The sequence below is a fragment of the Formica exsecta genome, unplaced genomic scaffold (genome assembly GCF_003651465.1).
Source record: "Formica exsecta isolate Colony F162 unplaced genomic scaffold, ASM365146v1 scaffold1093, whole genome shotgun sequence".
NCBI classification, from domain to species: domain Eukaryota; kingdom Metazoa; phylum Arthropoda; class Insecta; order Hymenoptera; family Formicidae; genus Formica; species Formica exsecta.
The window spans coordinates 124596-143692 of record NW_021848432.1 but is presented as its reverse complement, the minus strand read 5'-3'; the positions used below and the strand labels follow the sequence as shown (position 1 = coordinate 143692).

At 38.9% G+C, this 19097-nt stretch overlaps 1 protein-coding gene and 1 long non-coding RNA gene across 2 annotated transcripts in view; both read right to left on the bottom strand.

The window, feature by feature from the left end:
• Nucleotides 1–349: 349 nt before the first annotated feature.
• On the bottom strand, nt 350–4483 carry LOC115235279. The gene is made up of 2 exons (XR_003884004.1): nt 3478–4483; nt 350–3265 (listed from the first exon to the last, which is right to left on the bottom strand). It is a non-coding gene; the product is annotated as an uncharacterized LOC115235279 (long non-coding RNA).
• A 52-nt stretch (nt 4484–4535) lies between these two features.
• LOC115235273 (bromodomain adjacent to zinc finger domain protein 2B-like) overlaps nt 4536–19097 on the bottom strand; it is a 90838-nt gene continuing 76276 nt past the window's right edge. Inside the window, 17 exon segments of the mRNA XM_029806941.1 lie at nt 4536–5007; nt 5220–5504; nt 6315–6445; nt 6565–6706; nt 6814–6935; nt 7976–8324; nt 8610–9108; nt 9198–9482; nt 9544–10312; nt 10389–10608; nt 10832–11405; nt 11499–11618; nt 11746–11944; nt 12991–13044; nt 14614–14658; nt 14807–14872; nt 18764–19097. The exon segment at nt 18764–19097 is cut by the window's right edge and continues 23 nt beyond it. Of these exon segments, the coding sequence (XP_029662801.1) occupies nt 4830–5007; nt 5220–5504; nt 6315–6445; nt 6565–6706; nt 6814–6935; nt 7976–8324; nt 8610–9108; nt 9198–9482; nt 9544–10312; nt 10389–10608; nt 10832–11405; nt 11499–11618; nt 11746–11944; nt 12991–13044; nt 14614–14658; nt 14807–14872; nt 18764–19097 (4372 nt within the window). The 3' untranslated portion in view covers nt 4536–4829.

Here is a 19097-nt window from a genome sequence, read left to right as displayed (position 1 = left end):
TTAAAAAATTATTATTTTTGTTGTGTATGTCGGTTTGTCGTGTGAGATGTCTAAACGTATCGGCTACTGTATGACGATGCGAGGCGCGGCACGGCGTGTCTCTTTTGTAAGAACAATCGGTAAGATCGACAAAATGCCTCATATATAATCTGCACTCCCCATTTTTTACATCGATATATGTATATACACGAACTCTCTCTGATTACGATCGGTCTTATCCCTATTACAAAGGATAATAAACATTTTTATTACTATTTCTACATAGACTGAGATTACGTGACCGTGCAGAATCCTTACTACATGTTTGAAATCTGACAAATGAAAGAAATGACAATAAAAAAGAGAAAAGTAATAGAACAGAATTTTTTTGCTATTATTTTCGCAAATTATTAATGCTGAATATCACGATAGACCTCGAAATCCAGCACAATATGTAACATTAATAATATGGATATGGATGATCATTAATATTGACAATTTGTAAGTTCCTGAAATCATAAGATCGTTTAAAATCTTTCATCTTTTTACGAGACTATATACGATAAACAAATTTTTATAGACAAAACGAAAAAACTATTTCCCGACATCAGGACGTAACAAAAAATTCGTAGTCATCGCGCAATCCCGTCAATGATCTTACCGTATGTTCATTTCTCAATTACGGCGATGAGACGTCGCTTGTTTCAGTCGCACCCTGAACGATATCAATTAACTTTTACTTCGTGGTCTCTCTCTTTCGCCGTTCATTTATACTTTAATTAATACTTTTACACACTACGAATGTTTTTTTTTTTTTCTTTTAAACAGTATTCATTTAGCACGTCACACTACGGTTGAACTCTCCCTTCCCTCCCATTCTCTCTCATTATTTATTTACCAGTTATTCGCTATTACAAGCAATAATGTACATCAATTACATACAAAACAAGATACAGTGTGAATGTTTTCGTTACATCGTAGACACCGTCTCGCGTAAAATGGTCATACTTACAAAGGTACAATGGTTGATTATAATCGAAGAAATTCTCACTAATATCTGACACATCTATCGTTCGCAGCGCAATATATCTCTTCGTCTTTATTCTATAGTGACGCTTCGAAGATATTTCGCTTTGAAAGATGTTTGACGCCAATCGTCGCCCTTAGAAAACTCCGCACAAACGGGAGAGAATTAGTGCGTAAGATTTAATCGTTGGACTTGGCGCAGTCAAAATTGCGATAATTCTTATTATAATAATACTACGCATCGCGTGGCGAATATAAATCTAGTTTCTCAATGACAATCAAAACACAATCACATTCATTACTCTCGAAGAAATTCATTTTCTTGAAGGCGTTCATCATGCAATGCACTTTTTGCTGCGTTACATTCAAAGAATTTTTCACACTGATCGTATTTTCGGGGATGCGCCAACTAATTTAACAATTGAATAATAATTTTCGGTAATATCATCCCTGAACGTCTAATTTTGTGTCTGTGTATGTGTGCTGATCCGCATTTACGACATTCACCACTTTACGACACTCGAATGAAAAATGGGAAGCCAAAAAGGACGTTACAACTTTCCTACACGGATAACGAATAATATTTCCGTGTGCCAAATGAAATGATATCTCTCTCAAATCTACTTAATAAATATTTGTTAACGCAATATTAATGTGATGCGAATCTCTTCAACGGCAGTGGAAGATTTTGTATTTGCTCATATATATACTATTCGAAACGAAATCTTCTTTGTATTACATAAAATTAAGCAAACGGAAAATTCTAAACAGACTTATTTTTCTACAAATGACAATAACATTTTTGATAAATCGTTCACATGCAGAGTACGCAAGGCTCAACACATGTTTCATTTCGATTAATAATCATTGACTACATTAAAATATAAATCGTTGAACACACACTCTTTTTTCACACTAAAACGATAATTACAATTATAATAGACAATTTTGTCTATTAATTTGACAGATCTGCGAATCAATATAACATTCATAGAGTAGAGACTATGTTCTTGTTTTAAAATACTGATGCGCGAAAATATAAATATTTTCTTCCTCTTTGTCATTACAAGTTTCGCTCTGCGTACTTCATGTGTTCTTTTTCATATATATACACTCCTAAATTGATAAAATCCGATGCCAAATGCAAAGAATGTAGAAATCAAAATGGTTCTGCGAAACGGTGTTAAGATATTTCTTTAATCCAAATGTCGATTTCATGTCCTTTGTTCTGTCTATTTCTACTGCGAATAATACCCTTACCTTACATGCTCATTTGTGGGCAAAGGTGATGTGCGAGTGTATGCATGTGTGTGTGACGTGTATAATATATGTATATATATTCTGTGTATACATATACACACTATATTCATATTTATATATTTATATATATTTATATAACCTCTCTTTCTTTTTCACATTTATTACTTTGCAAAATATTTCTTTTGCCAACGACGCGTCGGCATTTAAGCCTGTATAATACAATCGCAAATTACATTTTAGTCGCTTAGGCAAAATGTTCACTTGTTTATCGGTAAGTACAATGACCATTCGCATTGCTTCATCCCGATCGGTAGGGATCGAAACGATGCGCTTTTATCCGATTAATCACGTTTGTATCGAGAAGTTCTCTCGTTTATCGCAGATTAAGATCTCGATCAAAGAATGCGAAGCTTCTCGCACTTTCCCTTACCAGGATTTGTTAAACCGGAGCCGAATGTCCGATCGACTAAGAATGTCTCACATATAATACTTTACAATGAATAAGTTTGACAAAACTGCGCCATTGTGGTGCTAACAGGGAAATAAAATACAGGGACATACTCGTGTCAGAATGCAAACAGCGAAGAATGAATGATACGATAGACGAGTGTATCCACCATTCGTAGCGATTATTATTACAATGAAAAATTCGATCGGCCGCTAGAACGAGGCCGATTAATAAAGCAGTTCGGAAGTAGAGGGGATCAGTCTCTTTCGATGACGACGACAACGACTGTCGGTTTATCGCGCGATGATGCGGTGCATATCCTAGTAGTAGAAGTGGGCAAAGCTGTTGCAAGTATTACGCGAACGTACCGAGCCTCAGCTATGCGTTTGCGGATGCGGGGGCGGCGCGCCGGTGATCTCGGTCCAGCGCATTTCGAAGAAACTGCGCATCCCATGGCCGGCCTTGCCCACAGGACTGTCGTCCTCGTTGAATACCTCGCAGTTGATGAACATCTGTCTGACATCGGCGCAAAACTCATCGCGAGACTTGTACCTGCATCGAGAAGCACTCGTTGTGAAAAACTTCAGCCTTCCATGCCGACCAAGGTTGACGATGATCGGTTAGGGGTTTTTTTTGCGATCGATCTGTGTATATTAGCTCTACTAAGTCTGTCTTAAAGACCGGGATGTGATTTTGAGAGAAAAGGCAGTTAAAGATAGTACTTTCAATTAATTAATCGCTGGCGCGTGTGTTGGGCAACTTACGCAGAGTCCTGCAATTTCTTCTTAATCGTACTGAGATCCATGGGGGTTTTTATGATTTTCTTGTAGGTCGGGAATTGTTTGGTGTTCACCGGCAGGAGGAACGGCCAGGCCTCGTCCTGCTGCTCCAACTGTTCGAGGAGTATCTTACAAGGCGCCAGCTCTCGTTGTTGCTTCTTCGTGAGCGTCCGATTGTTACCCTCCTTCCGTGGCGAAGCGGTAGGAGTCGCCGGTTCCGACGAACTGACGTCCTCTACGTGCGTGTTCGATGCCGTTGACGGCGTTGGACTGCGGCGCAAAACAACAGAGAAATTATTTGCACGATTAACTTCCGTTCTGCAGGAGGTTTCCCGTCATAAAAAGCCTCTGGACGAATGCGCAAGGACGAATCGCATATCGATTCAATCGTGTGTCCGGCTGAGACGGGTACGTTGCTCCCGATGAGATATTTGCGTTCTCTCTTTGACTCTCTGTCTCTCGTTCGTTCTCTATTACTTTTTTTCGTTTTATTTTTTGCCCACTTTCGCCCTCTCTCGTTTTTTTTTCCGATTCGTCATACACGATCTGAAGGCGGCTCTACTGTTATACGACGAATTTTTCTGAGAAAATACCCATCCCCCCACAGTCGGCGATCGCAAGTACGCTAGGCAACAACGATGTATTATGAATGTACAGGGTGTCCCGACAGAGAAATCTGAGAAAATAATATTGAAAAAATTCGAAACACCCACTGTTTGGAACTGGAAAAAGCTATTAAAGCGACATAATTGTTTCTAACTGAACAAACTGCGATCTAACAGCTTCTCGTGGAACACCCTGCTGAAAGGTAAAGTTCCTCAAGACGACAAAAATTCTCGGCAGTATTGCGTCACGGAGCCGAGGATTAAGTCGGTAATCGCATGAATACAGTATATACAGATAGTTCGTTCATTTTGTGAGATTGCTTTATTCAATCGGGAATAATATCGTTCGCTATTTGTGGTTCGTTGGATATTATTGAATCATTATCTCATCATGGCTTTTTTTTTCTATGTTACTTCGCACAAAACTGCGCCATTGTGGTGCTAACAGGGAAATAAAATACAGGGACATACTCGTGTCAGAATGCAAACAGCGAAGAATGAATGATACGATAGACGAGTGTATCCACCATTCGTAGCGATTATTATTACAATGAAAAATTCGATCGGCCGCTAGAACGAGGCCGATTAATAAAGCAGTTCGGAAGTAGAGGGGATCAGTCTCTTTCGATGACGACGACAACGACTGTCGGTTTATCGCGCGATGATGCGGTGCATATCCTAGTAGTAGAAGTGGGCAAAGCTGTTGCAAGTATTACGCGAACGTACCGAGCCTCAGCTATGCGTTTGCGGATGCGGGGGCGGCGCGCCGGTGATCTCGGTCCAGCGCATTTCGAAGAAACTGCGCATCCCATGGCCGGCCTTGCCCACAGGACTGTCGTCCTCGTTGAATACCTCGCAGTTGATGAACATCTGTCTGACATCGGCGCAAAACTCATCGCGAGACTTGTACCTGCATCGAGAAGCACTCGTTGTGAAAAACTTCAGCCTTCCATGCCGACCAAGGTTGACGATGATCGGTTAGGGGTTTTTTTTGCGATCGATCTGTGTATATTAGCTCTACTAAGTCTGTCTTAAAGACCGGGATGTGATTTTGAGAGAAAAGGCAGTTAAAGATAGTACTTTCAATTAATTAATCGCTGGCGCGTGTGTTGGGCAACTTACGCAGAGTCCTGCAATTTCTTCTTAATCGTACTGAGATCCATGGGGGTTTTTATGATTTTCTTGTAGGTCGGGAATTGTTTGGTGTTCACCGGCAGGAGGAACGGCCAGGCCTCGTCCTGCTGCTCCAACTGTTCGAGGAGTATCTTACAAGGCGCCAGCTCTCGTTGTTGCTTCTTCGTGAGCGTCCGATTGTTACCCTCCTTCCGTGGCGAAGCGGTAGGAGTCGCCGGTTCCGACGAACTGACGTCCTCTACGTGCGTGTTCGATGCCGTTGACGGCGTTGGACTGCGGCGCAAAACAACAGAGAAATTATTTGCACGATTAACTTCCGTTCTGCAGGAGGTTTCCCGTCATAAAAAGCCTCTGGACGAATGCGCAAGGACGAATCGCATATCGATTCAATCGTGTGTCCGGCTGAGACGGGTACGTTGCTCCCGATGAGATATTTGCGTTCTCTCTTTGACTCTCTGTCTCTCGTTCGTTCTCTATTACTTTTTTTCGTTTTATTTTTTGCCCACTTTCGCCCTCTCTCGTTTTTTTTTCCGATTCGTCATACACGATCTGAAGGCGGCTCTACTGTTATACGACGAATTTTTCTGAGAAAATACCCATCCCCCCACAGTCGGCGATCGCAAGTACGCTAGGCAACAACGATGTATTATGAATGTACAGGGTGTCCCGACAGAGAAATCTGAGAAAATAATATTGAAAAAATTCGAAACACCCACTGTTTGGAACTGGAAAAAGCTATTAAAGCGACATAATTGTTTCTAACTGAACAAACTGCGATCTAACAGCTTCTCGTGGAACACCCTGCTGAAAGGTAAAGTTCCTCAAGACGACAAAAATTCTCGGCAGTATTGCGTCACGGAGCCGAGGATTAAGTCGGTAATCGCATGAATACAGTATATACAGATAGTTCGTTCATTTTGTGAGATTGCTTTATTCAATCGGGAATAATATCGTTCGCTATTTGTGGTTCGTTGGATATTATTGAATCATTATCTCATCATGGCTTTTTTTTCTAATGTACTTCGCACGAAACGTCATTAAGTCAGTGACTTGACAATGTTTGTTTGTTTTTAACGTAATCACCTAGCTGGTGGATGATCAGAACTTTCACTTTCTCTGGTGCCTCCCCCTTTGGTATGACTCCTTCGACTACTATTTCTCTTCTTTGGTTGTTTACTGTGGCAATTAGAGCAATACCATTTTCCTCGTGGCATCTGCAAGCAGAGCACAATACAATGTGTTAAAATGTATGCCTGTAGATACGCACGAATTGACTGTGTCGGATAATAAGATCTTTAAATATCTATAAAGATATATTTCGCCAGTCACTTACTTTTGGCATAACAGGATTATGGCAGTCAGTGTGATAAGCCCTGGGACAAAGTTCACATAAAACCAAATTTTTACCCGCTCTTTTCCCGCATACTAAACAATTGCGTTCACCCGTCGCTTTGTTCATACATTCGTGACAATACCTGAAGTAATAGTAGAAAAAATTTGAGTAAAACTTTCAATGTAAAATAAAATTGTAATTTATTACATTCTGAAGAATGTAATAAAACGTAAGATTGTCGTCACTCACCAGTCACCATCAGGAATGTTTTCCATTTTTGGACGGAAACAATAAGTATGATAGCCACGATCACAGCCATCACAGAGCAGCAGCTTATCTTCGTTGTCTCCACTATGACAAAACTGGCAATTCTGTAATCGAAATAAACTCCTCATTTAAAATGAAATAGAAGAATTAATTTCTCATGTGGCAGCTAGAATAGCATGAAGATTACAGCATTGTTTGTGTTAATAAGATATTTTTTAATTCAAAAAGCATAACAACAAAGATCTATGCGAATAACTTATATATCTAATAAACACAATGCAAAACATAATTATAAGTAGTATTGCGTAAAAATAATCATTATAAAAGCTCAATTAAACAAGTTTTATATATAGCAACATATTTAAAATAATAAATGCCAAATATTTTTTAGTTCTGACATTTTTCAATCTAGATATGCTATATGCAATCACATAATAATGAATACAACTTAAATCGTGCCATAATAGGAATGTGAGCCACAGCAAATGAATGACGAATCATGAATAACAAAAATAGCAATAAGATTTTTCGGAATGTGCTAGAGGATCTGAAAAAGCGGGCTAAAAGAACGTAAAAGTTAGAAAAAAAGACATTAAAACTAATAAAAAGAAAACGAATGAAATAGTAAGCGGCAGTTTTGCATGCAACCGTTACGTTAAACTCTGACCACCATTAAATGTACATTCTTTAACATTTATTCTTTGATTTTTGTTATGCAATTTATACACGTAAACGTTATGCGTATCAATATTCAATTCACGAACAGGACTCATCTCAACAAACGCGCGGATCAATTTCGGTATATCAATTGCATTCGCATAAATTAAGATGAATGAAGCAAGGGCGTCGCGCAACAGAGCGAAATTCAACGGATGTATGCAAATTTCATTGCCATATTCTTCGCACACGTGACAATATACATTGGAATTTTGGAATGAAATTGGAAGCGGATGTATTGTGAGAGCACAGTCGCAATGAGAAGCGTAGGCTCGGTCATCGAATCGAATAAACACCTGTCGATATCCATTCGAAGCGACGTACGCTATCTCTGTGAGCCATCGAACAGAAGAGGACAAGAGTATATTAGGTATAGGAGCAGGAGCAGCGAGGATGATTCGGTTAGTAAGTTAGTGCGAATACCCACAGAGGTCTGAGAAGTAGTCAATAGCTGTTTGTACTGATTGGTAGCTTTGAGTGAGACGCAGCGGTTTCGTAGCTTGGCGCAGACCGAGTTTCTAGCTGTTGTTAGACTCACAGCCTTCATGATGCTCTTGTCCCAAGCGATGCTGGCCTCGAGCATGTAAAGCGCCATAGCGAGCTGCGCCGATGTATGTGCACGCGCGGTTGCCTCTCGCCAGGTATTCAGACCCCGTGGTGTCGTTTCCTCCGGCGGTGCGGATGCCTGGTTATTCTGCTCGGAATTATTCGAATTGTTTGCGTTGGCGGCCGCCGCCTGTTCCGCCTTAAGAGCCGTCAGGTTGGGATCTCCGGTACTACGCAATTATGATTACCAATTAATTATAGACTTGCTGATCAAATAATTCAATTTAAATGCTAATTATTTTATTAATAGTAACACAAGATATACTAATTAATCGAATTCCATTTAACAAGAAGAAAGAAATTCATTTGTGTACCTGTGTATCTATGTTAATGAGATCATCTTTAAAGATCTTTTTTGCAAAATATATTTTTTTTTTCTTATTACAAAATGTCATAAAAATTATGATATAATTATAGCATAAAATAAAAATAATAATTAAGAGATGTTATCTTACCAAACGCCTAAAGGTGGTTTCAAGTATCTTCTTTCTATAGCCGCCTCCAAGGAAAGTAACCTTTGTCGTGCCTGTTCGACTGCGCTGATCTTTTCCATCTCATTCAACTTTTCGATTTCCTCGGCTTCCTCGGTTCCCGCTCGCGGTGGAAGTTTCCAGCCTTTGACCTGCATGCTAGCATTAGCTACTTTGTCTTCAAGGGCTTCCACCTGTTCCAAGAGCTGGGCATCTACGCGTAGCGCAACCTGTTCGCTCCAGTCGCTCGGATTATCGGGCTTCGGAATTGGCGTGTCAGGATCGTCCGATTCCGCTTGAAGTTCCGTTGCGACGGTGTTACCAGAATCAACATTAATTTTACCTGTTACAGCCAGGAAAGATTCCATCGTTGCCCATGTTGTGCGCTTCAATTCCTTCTCACGGACGCCGCGTGAATGTAGATGCTCGAGGAGTTCTTGGAACGTGTCGACATCTGTTATCCTCCACCAGCCATATCTTAGATCTGTAAATCCGTTTGAAAAATTGGAAAACACAATCATATATCTGCGTATATATTTGTATTCTTATTTTAATGTTCGCGAATTAATTTACCTTTCGGTACCGGCTTGGCTTCACCAGGAGGCGGTAAACCATGCACCTTCAAATATTCCAATTGCACTGCCTCATCTTGAGTCAAAATCAGGGGCGCTGGACTATCGCATCTATCGTAATTGGGACTGGCTGGCGGCGGGAATATGGGAATCCTCAACTCGGTCGGCTCGGCTATGCCAAAGATTTGCTTAGTGCTAGGTCCCGGGGTATCACACGTATCTCGCGGTAAGATGGAAAACCAATTAGGCTCAGTGCTAGTGCTGTTGTCTGAAATAATCGACATAACTAATATTTATTAAAAATATTGAAGAGTCTGTTCTAGATATGAGGATTTATAAAAACTCACTAGAAATGAAGGAACCGTTGAGTTCTTTCCCGTTGTGCAAATTATTGATGTGGTTGAACTTGTCGCCATTCGGTATCGTCTCAACGATCTTGTCTTCCATTATTTTCATTAGAGGTTTCGTGTCTTCGTCCATCTCCTCGTTCTCCTTCTTTATTTTCTCGGTTTTCACATCGATATCCATACTGATCACTTCCGTCTCCTGCTTTATTTCCTCAGACGTGACATTCGTCTTCGCATCTGTCATCGTACCATCAACATCGTTGTTCCTGTTCCTTTTCTCCTCTTCTACGTTTTCGGAATTCCCCGAACCACAGTTTTGCATAGATTCTTTTTTATAATTGATCTCGTCCACTTCGGATATCACCTTATCGCCACCATGAGGTTTCATCTCCACATCCTGTTCGTTCGAATTGTGCTTCTTTTCATCCTTGACCTCGTTCGGCGCTTCATTCTCGCGATTTTCACAATTCTTGTTTTCGCTTTCTGGTTTCTCCTTGGGTTTCTCTTCCACCGGCATATTTTTGTACTTTTCGTCTAGTTCGGCTTGGAGTTCGAGAATTTCCGGCTCGGCGCTCTCCATTGCTTCCACGAAGATGCCGCCAGCGGATGCCAGTTCCCAATATCTCCTCCAATACCTGTCTTGGCCGAAGATATGCGCCCGGAGTTGCTTCGATGAACTGTTCAACTTTTGCAATTGCTCCTCCGATTGTTTCAATAATTTATCCAATTTCTTACCCAATTCTTCACCAGACAGATTTTTGTCCTCCTCCTAAACAGGTTTGAATTTTGTTTATACATAATATAAAATAAATTTTCAAGCCAACTAAATCAATGCTTTCTAATACCTCTTCCGGCTGAGTGCCTTCGCTTTCGTTTTCGGACATGTCTTCTACTTCATCCTCGTGGTGAATCTCGTCCGGCGTAGGCGTCGTACCCACAGCAGTCGATGTAGTATTATTTTCTTCCTCGCCTTCCTTTTTCTCGATAGTAATTGTGTCGCCAATCTTATTCACGATGACGCCCACAGCCTCCATCCGGACTTTTCGACCATGTAATTGTCTAAGTCTATGTAAACGTAAACAAGAATAAAGAATATTATCAAGACAGCTTAAAAAGAAAACAATATTTAATTTTTAAATAATTGAATATTTTTAAATAAAATAGATTATTTAAATCGTATTATATCTTTGATAAACAATGTTCTTTATCATAGATTAACAGCTTTTAATATTATTATTCCATCTATCTCAACTTTTGTTCAATCATTTCCTCATATAATGCAACTTACTTTCTAATCTTAGTATCCAATACGAATCTCTCCTTCCTCAACTGAGCCACCGTCTCTAGGCTACCCTCTATCTGTCTGATCACAGCCTTATTTTGCAGCAGCTCGTTACAGAGAAAAGCGAGCATTTGTGCTTTATGCGTCGGGTTCAACGCTAGGAAAGGTTTATCCCGCAATCTTTCCGACATCCTCCATGTTTCGTTGTTATGTAAATGCTCGTAGAACTGTGCGTTTTTTCCCGAGCAGGTTGAAGCGTAGTCGCCGCCGTTCTGATGATGATCGGCAAACTTCTTGTCGCGCTCACGTTCAAGGCACACCCCTGTCAAAGCCTTCACTTCGCCGGTCGCATTCGCGTACAGATAAATTCGCAGAACTTCGCTGATATTGGCGTGAGTGATGTCAGCTTGACGTAAACTTTGGCCCAAGCCCGTGGTGTGTCTGGCCGGTTGCGGGATTCCTGGGTCTTCGATGGCGCACACCAACAGATGTGTCATAACCGACAGCATCTCCTCCTCGGCTTCCTCATCGTTGAGAAGAGCGAGTTGAAGACTCTTAAGACTCGGTAACGACTCCATATCTAGAAAAAGAAACGGTAATGACGCGATAAATCCTAAATAAAATAACAAATGATCTTATTCTGACATATATGTGTCATATTAAACGTTCTCACCGAATCCCAAAGTCTCCCCGAAATTGTGTAGAAATTCAAAGACCATGACAATGTCCGCGAACGCTTGTCCAGAGAGCTTAAGTCCAGGTATTCTCTTGAGTTCTCGCAGTGATCTATGATCTGAAAAATTGCACACTCGTTAGTCAGAAACGCGCAAACTTGGCGCTTAAGTTCTCAGCTCATTACGTGACGTAGTAGTGGCAATGTTCTCATCACGTGAGATCGATCGAATCTTTTGTTCGCGCACCTGTCAGCTCCATATCCTCGACGGGCTTGCGAATTTGTTCGATCAACTCCATCTCGACTCTCCTCTGCTCCGCCCGCTTCTCCTTCGTCGCTATTCTTTCAGCCCTGGCCTCCAAGCGTTTCTTCTCCTTTTCCTCCATCTTTCGACGATTTTCCAGTGCTCGCACCAAAGCCATATGTTGCCTCCTTCTTTCCCTCTCCTACGATCATTGTTCATCGTTACAGTAACACGCATGTGAAATTAATTAACGTGCTCATGCAGATAATGTCGAACCAAGACAAAATTATACGAAGAAGACGAATGTAGTGTACGAAGACTCTCCGTTGCCAAAAAAGCGCAGTATGTATGTGGAGTGGAAAATCACGAAAGAAGCTACTACTTTCTAAAAATACTGTTCGGTGAGCACTTTGAGTGAACTTCCTCGAAAACGACATATTTTGAAAAATTATTAAAAGTTTCTCTCACAGAGGGAGAGTGCTTTTTTGAGCATTTATTGTACGTATAACGTGTATTTAATTGTTTGCACAAATAAATATTTTAATTGAATGATAAATGTACATAGTCTCTTAATGATTTTCCACTCCGTATTTGTGGCACGTACAGGTAATAGGACAAACTCTACTACCGTCCCAAATACTCTTCCACGCACTACATATTACGAAGATTATCGTCAAACGGATGCATTGATAATCATAGGAGGAATCATACGGCCCGTCGCGAGTATTGTTCTTCTTATATCGCGAAGAGAAAACCGTGCAAAACAGATCTAATGTCACTCGAACTACTCGAGCGTTTCTCTCTCAATCTTGAAGTTTTTAAAAATCTCAAGGTTTTTCTATCAAATATCATTAATATAAGGCAAAACAAGCGAGAAATCTGTTTTCCTAGCACTAGAACACTTGGAATAATGTCTGTCTTTACAGGATGTAAGCTTGTGAACTGTAATGATTGTGAAAGCTGAAGCAGATGCCAATTGGGTAAGATGCGATTATCGCGTTTCAGACAAAAATGATGTGCATTAACGTAACATGAATCGCGTCCGTATAGAGGCAGTTACATTAGATTTCTAGCGGTGCTCATCAAGACTCGAGAAAATGTAACGCATAAACCGAATTGTTCAGTTGCAGTTCACCGCAGTTTGTGATGTAACGCAGAGCCGATGGTAATCGTGTGAGTTAGTTGCGAGAGCGATTATTAATTCGTTACTATCGTTCCGTTGGATGCTAGATTGGGTATATGACATACCAGCTCGACGGTGTAGAGCATCTCGCGCTGCTTGGTGAGCTCCTGCATGTACATCTGCGGCACAAAACACATCCACAATCCACTAGTGCTCAAAACACCACTACGCTCCATCTAACAATCTTTCTCGCTCTCTAACGTATAGACGTTCTCTACTCTTATCAGCTATCTTTCTGTCACACAGTTAAACCGTGCAGAGTATGGTCGATCTTCTCGCGACAAGATTGTTGGATAATGCGCGCGAATGTTACGTCGAATTTATTTTTTCCTGGATTTAGAAGTAAAGCGAGCGCGCTAAATGATAGCGGAGTGTCTCATCTTCATCTTTGCAAATTTACAATCGATCATATTTGTCAAATATGGACTTATCTTGGCAAAAAAAACTTGATGCAGGATATCGTGTATAAAAACTTTGCAAATTTTACTCCGAAATTCGTCGGATAGTCTATGATTAAAACTTATAACGATGAAGATTGAACATTCTATATATGATATGCGATGAATTACACTTTCCCGAAAATGATATATTAATCGCATTAGCAATTTTGTTTTTTCTTGTTGACGAATAAATAATGAGTTAGATTGTTAGAGCTATAGATCTAAAATAGAATGTTAGATCTTTCCAAGTAAATATCTACAATGTAAATTGAATACTAATCGCTAAAGTGACAAGTAATATAATGATCCTATACTTCCGTATATATTAAATGTGTATATCAGTTTTTATATATAATTACAATTTAATTGCTTATATAGTTTTATATAATTTTCATTCGTAATTGGTTTACAGTATTCAAAATAATAATAAAAACTCTGAGTTTCTTGTTATCAAAACAGGACACAGTATCTTAAAATGATGCCATCAATAAATCTTAATAAAGAATTATTTTTTTCAACAGTATTACAGTTAATTGATGGTATATATTTTTTAAACGTAGAAAAGAGATCATAATATACAATTTTAATTTAACTTAATTAAAAAAAAAAAAAAACTTGAACTTTACAATAACTTTAGAATATTAAATATTTTAAATTGGCTTTATACATATAGATCATATTTTAGGTAATATTTATTTTCCAGATTAAATGAAAAGAGTAAAGTATAATTTTTAATTTGCGATGTCGAAGAATTTAATAATTGAATTTTAAAGACAAATATTACTACGGAAAAGTTGCATGCGAATTACACACAAAATTTCTACTACTAATTAAATACTATTTCTGGGATATACCTTGTGTTTAACTACAAGTAAAATCAAATTTATAATTGTAAAGATAAGTTTATAATTGTGCTAGTGATTAATAAATCTAATAAGGGATATATATCATATAAAATATTCCACTTCACGTGTATTTATAATATTTAAAATATTTATATTTTGTATACATTCTCTTTTTCTCGAAAAACAAAGCTTTCTTTTTATTCCACCCCTATGCAAAATAGGAAATCTTCGATCTTATATCGTAAAAATAAACGAGAAACGACACAGACGATAAAAGTAAAACGGATCTTCTACATCTACGAGATACACAATCACACACACACGCATACACACACGCACACACTAATCTACAGCGACGACACGATTGATGGCAAACACAATTCATATTAAATCAAGAACTCACCTGTTCCTTCAGCATGACCGCTTGCTGCCGTTTTAGTTCTCGTTCCTGAGAAATTAAAAATTCTTTAATACAATTTTGTGGAAACACACGATAGTACGTGATCATTCGCGTTCATGTGAGTATTTTATATTTAACGGGGTAATTGAAGAAAAGAACAGGACAAGCATTAACATAATAACGATTATAGAATTACCTGTTGCTTCCTTTGTTGTTCTTCCAGTCGCATCTTCTCCACCTCTTCCTGCCGTTTTTTCCGCGCCTGCGTACATGCCATACACACATCACTCGCATCCGTAATCATGTTTATAAGGAGAAAACTTAAGCAATTTTGACCTCGTTCGCAGAATTACTCGAAATTTACGACAAGAGAAAGAGACATTGTTCCGGCGAACGAACAAAACTATTATCTCGTTATCGGTACTGATAATTAACCGACTAACTGGATTGCTAATTAATATCCTTTACTAATTATCAGCGACGATCGAGAGGGTTGCAAGAGCAATGATGCTATTCAATCTTATTACTACAGAGATCATATTTCGGTTTGAATTTGATACAAAATAATTACATTTTTCTTTACAATTATATATTATTTGATATTTATTATTACATTTGAGGAGCAAATCTATATAAATAATAAATAATAATTATCTTATAGAATGTACATGTATATGCAATCTACACGACATTTAAGTGTTACCTTATAAAATAATTTTTAGAAATATTTGTCAATTTTTTAAAGTTTTATATTATGTAAAGCTGCAGGAAATACATTATAGAAACACATTGCAATACTGAAAAATTCATTTTTAGATTTACTCGTTGCATCAATGCGAAAGTTTTATTGACATTTGTAAATATGTGTCTTGTGGAAGAGATTAATATAATTTTTTTTTTTTAAAGCGTCCACATCTCGATCTTCGCTTTATGATCTTCCCGATTTTACAATTGCATTTCTTGTTTTTCGGATGGAAATAGATTCTCGTCGACGGGCAACCCGACGAATAGCTAGCTCGACAAGTTTGTTTTATTCGTAGGGGATAATTTTCTTCTACGGAGTTTTCATTTTGATTTCGTGACGTTCGTAGTGTAATTGTGATTCGAAGGCTACGTGTGAAAAGCGATGTCTAAGTAGCACAGGTCAATAACAGGGTTAAGCACTACTCTAGAATTCGGGAATGTAGCCGGAAATTAATATGTGAGTGGTTATATTCTAATGACACATCATTCGAATTTGAAGTCAATCCTTCCTTAATGCAAATTTCATAAATGGGCTCAGTGCTTTTTAATATTCGATAAAATGATATTTAATTAAACATCAAAGTTCTGATTAAGCTCACTTTGAATTTAAATCAGAAATAAGATCTTTCTTTTATAAATTTGCATCCCTTTATATATATTTATATTAGTTTACAGCGATTAGTTTACTGTAGATTATGTCAGTTTTTACTGAGCTTCAAATTGCAAACTGCATCCTTCCCGACTACGCTCATGCTTAAATTCTAAATCTATATCTCTACTTCGGAGAAAAAATGCGCGCATAGTTAACTTTTGTTCCCGTTAACTCGGCAACCGATCACCGCGCTCTCGTGGATTCTTTATCATCGGATATGCTCATCGAAATGTCGCAGTCGCGGAATAACGCACGCTCAGTTTCTACATACCGATAATCATTGCATATTAAATCAGCACAATCGGTCCTCAAAAATCCTCGTATAAAGAGAGAGAGAGAGAGAGAGAGAAAGAGAGAAAAAGAGAGAAAGAGTAGCAAAAAGGCATGCGAGATTTAATATAAAACTCCACCAAGAAAGTAGAGTGGCGCGTATACACGCCAATACAGCAGCCAAGCATAACGAAGAACTCGCTCGTAAATTATCTGTGAATGAATTCGACAGCAAAAACACGAATTGTGAAATAATTATATATACTTAATTATTATATAAATATATAGAAGAAAGACTATGAGAGTTATAACGAGAGAGCGTTATATGAAAACCAACACCATTATAAAAGACCGTAGAGAAGTAGAAGAACATGTGAAAAAGTGAAAAACCTTAGCGTGCATGCAAGGAGCCAAGCAAATATACTCGCCTATGTATGCACATATTATATCAATGGTACGTATATATGTACCATCGTTTAAAAGCTGATAAAACATTAGGCTAATATGTTGTTTCACCTATGAATATAAAATATCACAGTAGATAATACATAGTATATAGAAAGTATATATATATATATATTTATAAATATATATATATATATATTTATAAATATATATAAGAGTATACGTATATAACAATTAAATTGAGTAAGTATATTTATTACGCGAATTCACGTGTGTCGCTTTTTCGTTCGCAGTACAATAAAAAGGTAAAGGAAAGCTTTCAAATATATATTTCGTGTAGCGAATACTCGAATATACTCATAGAGACAGGTGTTCGAGAAATATGGCATGCTGGATAATCATGTAGCTAGCTGTTATTTTGTATAGTGACAGGAGAAGCTATAGGCACAGGATAGCATTGCGACAGTCGGTTCATATATTATCATATTTATATATCGTGCCTACGAATATATCGTCAGCCTTAAAGTGCCTCGATCACAGTGTCAATCTAATATCCCGTGATTCTCGATGGATCGCGCTTCTCCGTCGTCAATTTCGGAAAAGATTACGCTTGCCAACGAGAACTCGAGATTGACACACATCAATAGTTTCTCTTTAAAATTTCTCGGCGGATTTCGGATTTCTTTTCCGGAAATTTATTCCTCTCGTCAGGATCAGTTGATAAATTATAAATTTGTTCAGTTCCAATTGCAAAATATGGATTGAATCAAAATTGACACTATTTTAATTATATAGTACGCGCGCGTGCGGTTCCATTTGTATGTGTTCAATGAAATGTCAATCGCCTTAAAATGGGATAATAACGAACGTAGATGTATTGTGTGTATTGTAAATTTCGAAGTTCCATTGAATATTCAAAAGAAAAATAATGAATGCTGAAGATTAAACTCGTTAAAAGTAACGATCTCATATATCGGTATATGAAAAGGGATAAGCATCTATTTATTTCATAGCAATATTTTCAAAAAATTTATTCATTACATCCTTATTAAAAATTATTCACGATTAGCAAAAATATATTTGTTTTTTCAATTTGTAAACGTGTGAGTTTAATCAAATAAATCTGACATCAAAAAAATTAAAAACTCCGAAAATTCCGAAATCCGCTTGGCCGGACGAAGAGATCGGCCATCCGCTGATTGCGTTTAATCCTACGGAAGCACGCTGGTGAGCATCTATATGCATGTATGTGTGTGTACATGTTCTGTATTTTCCCGTTTTATCACTACGTGATGTAATAAGATAGTAGGCGCGGAGGTGCTCCGGTAATTCGCGCGACGCCAGTCACAGGTTCGTCTCTTCACCACGGCGAAAAGTTTCGAATATTATAATGAGAGAGCTCAAAGAATCGTGAAACGTTATGGAAAAATATCGCGAAACTTGTAGCGTCCGACATTGAAGACTTTGAGAGAGACGGAATTTTATGCACCGACCTAAAACGTGATCTACAAATGGTTTGTTTTATAGTTTCAAGTTGACAAACTCATCAGATAATTAGTGACAAACTATTTTTTTCATTAGGACAATTTGTGTGTTATTATTTGACTACAAACGTTGAAGAGATAACGAGGGCTGAAATAAAATGATAAAATTCATAGAATATTTCGCGTTGGAGTATGGAAAAGATTTATAATTGTTCCGCTCGGCGCAAATATACGTAAAATCGCGGATCGCGAGCGGGTGTACTCACCCGCTTCCGGTAACTCTTACCTCCAGGGATCTCTTCGCCCTTCTCACAAATCGTATCCGGATCGCGGGAGATATTAAAGCGAAAATGTGGGAGAGACAGGGAGATCCGGAAGAGTAATAACGATTCTCACAAGACAATATGACAACATTCATTAGTGAATATGATGTGGATTCGATGATGGGTTCAAGTGATGTATAATGTTCGGATATCGAGCTTCGAGATATCGCGTAAAGGAGGAACCAATGAGGATACGCGAGAGAGGAAGCGGGCAAGATCGGACAAACAAGATGATTGAAGGGAGGGTTCGGGGGATGCGTCATACGACATCTTACCTCCAGAAGTTCCTGATTCTGCGTCTGGGTCTGTGCCTGCTGGATATTGTCCGGCGGCACATTGATCGTGGTCGTCGTGCCGGTCGACGTAGTGGTAGACGACGGGTTCAACGAGGAGGTGAGCGACACTGTCGGCTGCGTGGACGACGTCAAGCCCGCCGACGCCGGCGGTAGGTTCAAGGTGGGATAAGGTGGCGGAGGCGGCGGCAGCACTACTGGTGGTACCACCTGCATCTGTGGTGGCACCACGACCACGCCAGAGGCCGACGGAGACGGCGTCGTCGTAATCGTGGTCGTCGTCGTTATTGTCATCGCCGCCGGCGTGCAGAGCGTC